We start from the raw sequence: 6,014 nt of genomic DNA on the forward strand, positions 1-6,014 counted from the left end.
TAGGGAAACCATGCAGCTTTCATCTTCACTGCTAAAGCATCAGTGAGAACTGTGAGTCTTACAGAGCTAGGGTCAGCTAGCAGCCAGAAATCACTCAGCTGACCACAAACTGCTGCTTCAGTTTCACTCACATGACCCTGAGACCACGCAAGTGCCCCCAAGCCCCACCTCCAAGGGCCCTCCAGTAAAACATAGGTTCAGAAACTTCCTGAATGAATTTGCAGCAGTAACCATCAGTGGAAACAAAGCTTTGGGGGTTGAAGGTTAGAAGTGGCTGGAGATTAGCTAGGAAAGAAGGTGGGGAGGGGGAGGGGAGAGGGAGGGACAAGGAATCTACCAGAAAGTTAAACCTTTCCAGACTGTGGTCAAAAGATGTAGTGGGATTCTGTTCCTGGTTGGCAGCAGAGCCAGCCAAAGCTTTATAAATTAAAACTCCAGGGCTGGGAAAGACGTCTGCCCAAGACCTTCTGTGTGTCTTGAAGAGGGCTTAGCTTTCAGTGCTGCAAGGCAGTTTTCCGCGCAGCATAATTCACAGATCACAGGTTAAATGCGGAGGGAAAGCCAGCAAGCTGCTAGCCAGAGCAGAATGTCATGGAAAAAAGGCTTCGAAGGGCTTACTGCTGCATGGAACAAAACAATTCTTCCATATATGATCCTTAGGAAGAGAAAATTGACTTTTCGACTTGAAAAATCATGTGGTCTGGTGAGTAATTGAGCATGTGGAGAAATCATGGTATCCTCAGAAAATACATCTGATTCAAAGAAGGCCTTACAGATTTGAATCACAGTGTTTCTAAATATAGGCAACATAAAGGCATGTATAGGTGTGTATACACATGTGTGTGCATGCACTGGTGTGTGTCTGTGTGTATAAGACACATGCTTGCTTATCTACCATGAGTGTACATCATATATCATTGCGCATTAAGCCTACAAGGAATTTAGGGATCGTCTTGCTCCAGTCTGGGTTTCTGCCCTGCCACTCCAACTGAACAACCTCACTCCAGCCACCGCAGACCACTGCGGGCTGAACTCGGCATCCTCAGTAACCACCCGGCTTGAACTCCTGCAGCATTTCAGTGTCGATGCTGCCTTCATTGCCAGACCTCCCCTGCCTGTTTCCCTGAGTGATGCTTCCTGGGTCTCTTTCTCCCTGCCTGGCAGCTCCTCCTCTGTCCCTTTGCAGATGTGTCCAGAAGCTGCGGGTGACCACGACCAGCAAGAGTAGTCTAAAGAGTAAGAGAGGCGGGGCCTGGAAGAAAAGAGGAGAGTTGTGAGGACTGAGGAGCAGCCTACTGGCCCAACTGCTAAGGACCACCAAGCTGAGAGCTAGGAGACGCCCCAGGTGACCAGCAAGCGGGCTGGGAGCAGCTCGGGGTGACATGGAGTCTGAGATTGCAGGGGCTTGCTGGGGTAGGGGTGGAGAGAGACAAGACAGAGGCAGAGTGGAAATAGGAGGTCATGGGCTCTGTGTGTCAAGCTCCCTCAGGCTTTTCAGAAGGGAAAAACAGGCTGAGACCATTACACATGCCTGAGAGTGGGGAGCCAGTGAGGGCGTTGTGCTGGTGACAGGTGGGGAACAGGAAGGAAGGAAGGGGCAAAGTCAGAGAAAGTGGAGGCAATGAGCTCTGGCACCTAGAAGGCAGGGTTAGTCCTTCTCAGACGGAGAGACTCTCTCACCTCCAAGCCTGGAAGAGGCGAGGCATTGAGGCTAGAATTGACCAGAACTCTGAAGGTTAGACATGGAGGCCCTTGAGAAATACCTATTTACTGATAAGCCCGATGTGTCAATTAATATTTTTTATTAAATTGCCTTAGGATGCATATACTCACCAGAGAGACAGAGGGAGAGAGTACCCCCACTGGGGCTTAGTCATTCCAGTCTCCTCTCCTGCATTTCTCTATCCCGTCAGGATTCTGGACACACACGCATATACACCCAGTACATTTTGTCAAGCTGCCAGGACTAGGATTCAAACCGTGGTTGGCCATGTGGAGTCCAGCTCCCGTAACCACTAGGTTTAACCACAAGGGCCTAGCCCTTGATTAATAGTCTTCAAAACATATGGGTCTCTCTGCTTCATGCTCTCATCTATTATTTTCCAGTTGTCTGCCCATGAACAAATAACGAAAATTCTCTGAGTATCAATTTCTTGGTCCGCGTAATGAAGACCATAACCCCTGCCAGAGGAAGCAGTGAGGAGTAGACCAGTGCTATGCTGTGAGGTGGCTGGCACCAGATGGACAGGTGGAGGGCAGGGCTGATCTCTCCTCCCTCAGCTTCCAAGGCCTATTGTTATATGTCTGGCTTTTGCATCCCTATGTGGGCCTCGGTCCTCAGCAGCAGCATTACCTCCTGGGAACTGTGAGAGGACAAAGCCATCACAGCACACATCATGGTCACATGCAAGAACACAGAAGAGATGGACGTCGGTCAGATTGGCTCCTGCGGCTGAGAACACGGCGGGGCTGTATAATCCGGACAGCGTGTTTTCGAACCCAGTTGGCTCAAAGCTTTTCTGACTTCTTGTGGTAGAATCTTGGCCTGAGGAAAGGCAGAACATTTTTTAAAAGACCTCAGAACATTGCAGAGTAGAACAGGGTCCACTGATCGCATAGGAAGGTTTGGTGAATTATCTCCGGTTGTGTGGGGGGCAGTGTGTGGTCCGAGATGAGGTGCTTTTCCATGACATGGAACTTCCAGATGTGCCTCTGCACGAAGAGTTTGGAGCCAGCCAAGGCCGTGGCCTCAAACCCAGCAGAGCTGGACAAGCACACATCACCCATCGCAGCTTGGGAGTGTGAAAACCTGCAGACATTCATGTTTTTGTTATTACCAGCAAGTATTTATTGAGCTCTAACTGTAGGGCACTACCAAAAGTTTAAACTCAAGTTAGTGACAAAAAAACAACAACAACCCCCCCCTAAAAACAAAGTTCATGCTGCTTTCCTAACACACATTTCCTGTGAGCTCTTTGAAGCCCCCTCACTCACACTGTGCCACATGCTTTAGCTGCATTAGCTCATCTACCGCCCACTGCCTGCTCTGCTGCAGAAACCGAGGTCATGCGAGCCCAGAGGAGACCAATGTGGCCGGTGCAATGCCCAAGCCCCATTGTCGGCCCCTCTACACATTTCTCAGCACTTGCCACTTTGTGCCATCAAATACCCACAGAAGGTCGCAGCGTGGATAAGCAGGATTGAGAAACTCAGGGCCGGATGTGATGTCCGTCTTCCTGGTGCCCAGACTACCCCAGTTCTGTCTTCAAAGTGACAGCTGCGGAGTCTCCCCTTGCTCTGTGTAACCAACCTTTGTCTCCAGAATGAGCAGCCTCAACCCTCCTTACGCCTCCCTACCACACACCTCTCCCTTTCCCGTTTACTGTAGCCTTTCTTTATTAGGAATTCAACATGCCTTTGAAAAACCCTGCTAGCTTTTTAAGTAGAATTTTTATTGTTTTGCCAGTCCTCCGACTGCAAGTGACATGGTTTGAGTTCTGCTTGTAGTGTGGGCCCCAAAGCACAAGGTTCAGAATCAGACAGACCTGAGCTGAGGCCCCTGCACCACCCCTGCTCACAGGTTCCTAAGTCCTCGAAGCTTCAGCATCCCTGCTGCACAATGGGGATGACATTCGTAATTCTCATGCCATGGAGCGGGTAAGATCAACTGTACAGAAAACGGCCAAGCAATGAGCCTGGCACTTAGCTTCACTCAGCAGGTGTTCTAACATCTCCAAAATGTAGGTGTCTTCTCCCTCCTAGCATTGGCTCCCTCTGTCCCTTCTGCCTGGAACACCCTCGAACTCTGCCAAGCAAAATCCAAGCTCAGCTTTCACTAAACCCCAGCTTAACTTAAGTGATTCGTCATGGGTTTTTACAGTTAGAATTCATCGCTTTCTCACTAGATCTCTCACATCCTGATTGTGCCTCGACTCAGGGCTCTACCATCCTTTACGCTGAGCTTAAGTACTTCCCCTACGAGTTTGCGAGTCCTTGGAGCAATTCCGTGATGCCTGATGTGATCACCACCAGCCATGTGAGTATTTAAATACCATGTCTGGTTCATCAAAGTTAATGTTGCAAGAGCCACATTCCATGAGCTCCTCAGGCACATGTGACTAGTGACCACCCCTTGTCACAGCACGATTGCCAGACCGTTTCCATCACTGCAGAACATTTTATTGGGCAGCACAGCCCTAGCATCAGAGGCCATGTCACAGCTCACTTTGGGGACCTCGTCACAGAGCAAGCAGCATGCACACAGGACCACCTGCCCTGAGTCCGCTGCACGGTGTGCTTCTTCCTATCCTCCAGGTCTCCTTCCAGTGTCTCCTCCTCTGAGGTTCCTCCCGTGACTACCCTGAAGTAGTCACGTCCATATTGAGCCCGTTTCCCATTTGGCGTTCACCTAAGCACTTAGCCTTTGAGATGACCTAATTGCTGGCTCAGTTCCTCTGTCAACAGCGGTGCTGCCTGCCACAGCCATAGCGCCTCCTTAGCCTGTCACGGGCTCTCAGAACTACTGACAAGATGCGCCAGGGCTCAGGTCACCCCGGACAATGGAGCAAGTTGGGAACGTCTCCTGAAGATCTTCATATAGCCTTGATGTCGAGGGCAGCAAAATGTTTCTTTCTAGACCTTCTTTCTGAGGTGAGGGATTGGGCTAGACGGTCTCTGAGGAGCCTTCAGGTATTGGCTTCCTTTGATTCTGAAAAATCCCATGATTCCTCCTCCATCCAAGCTCGAGGTCCACAGTCGTTTGGTAATTTGGACAAGGGTGGGTGGGATAGGGCAACAGTCCCTGAGTCCAAGTCTCTGGACTTCCTTTCCTTTTCCATTTCCACTTTGCCTTTAATATTTTTCATATTTTTTAACGTGCAAGTTTTACTTTTCTTATGTGATTCCTTGCCTTGCCTTAATTAATAGATTAACAGGTTAATTCTCAAACTGACATAAGACAAACTCACTCACTTCATGATCTCTGAGTTTTACTTTGGTGTTGTGTGGAGGGCAGACATGACTATCTTCTCTGACTACTCAAGTGATTATCACAGCTCCATTTATTGCCCAACCCGTGTGTCTCCACTGATTCTCAGAACAACCTATACCATGAATCAGTTCTTAATTGATGTGAGTATGTTTCTGGATCTTTGTATTTTACATTATCTATGGACTTCTGTTTTAAAGATTGTTTTCCCTTTATTCATGAGAGAGAGAGAGAGAAGCACCTCCCTGGGATCTGGTCATGCTACTATCCCCTCCTTCAGTCCTTTCTTGAATCCTGTCTTCCAGGTCACATAAGGACAAGGACATGAAGAAGCAAGATTAACTATCTACCAAGAGCCAAAGACTACATGGTGGACTGATGTGTTTATTCTTCCTCGGTTGTGACATATTACTCCCATTTTGCAGAAAAGAGATTGAACTTCAAGTAAAATAAAGTTGTTCTGATCAGAGAAAGAGCTAGAAAGTAGGAGGGAGACCCAATTTACTCTAATTTCCCTTCTCTGTCCATCACCCCAGGTGCCTGAATGGCTGCTATTTGCATTTGCTGGTTTAAACAAAAAAAGCAAAACAAAACAAAAAAGCAAAACACAGTTCTGCCTTTGATTTAGTTTGGCAACAAGGAAGCTTTTCAATTTCCTTTGCAATCTTCCCCCGAAGTATAAACTTTCAAGAGATGTGGGGGGAAAAAAATAACAGACACTTAAAATTACATTTTAAAAATGTCATCAAAGGCTGAGTTATAGTTGTAAAGAACATTTATGGAGAGGGTTGTTTTGTTTTGGTCTTTATTTTTAGAAAATAATCCCTGTGCTTTGTTATTTTAAAAAATGGGTAGTAAGAATTATTCAAATAAACAGTGAGGCAGAAATCCTCATAACCCTGGCCGTAGATGAGAGAAATATGATCTGTGGGACTCCAGTGTCCCGGAAAACTCTCCGCTAAGTCAGGATGGAGGCATTAGGCAAAAAAAAAAAAAAAAAAAAAACAAGGGGGGGGGAGGAGTGTCC

General features: G+C 47.7%; 1 protein-coding gene across 1 annotated transcript in view; it reads right to left on the reverse strand.

The window, feature by feature from the left end:
* Window positions 1-6,014, reverse strand: part of TG (thyroglobulin) — a 262,258-nt gene that overhangs the window by 192,995 nt on the left and 63,249 nt on the right. Inside the window, exon 27 of the mRNA XM_006155527.1 lies at window positions 2,354-2,545. Coding sequence (XP_006155589.1) covers window positions 2,354-2,545 — 192 coding nt within the window. The remainder of the gene's footprint in view (window positions 1-2,353; window positions 2,546-6,014) is intronic.

This window comes from Tupaia chinensis, unplaced genomic scaffold, assembly GCF_000334495.1.
Source record: "Tupaia chinensis unplaced genomic scaffold, TupChi_1.0 Scaffold000459_1, whole genome shotgun sequence".
NCBI classification, from domain to species: domain Eukaryota; kingdom Metazoa; phylum Chordata; class Mammalia; order Scandentia; family Tupaiidae; genus Tupaia; species Tupaia belangeri.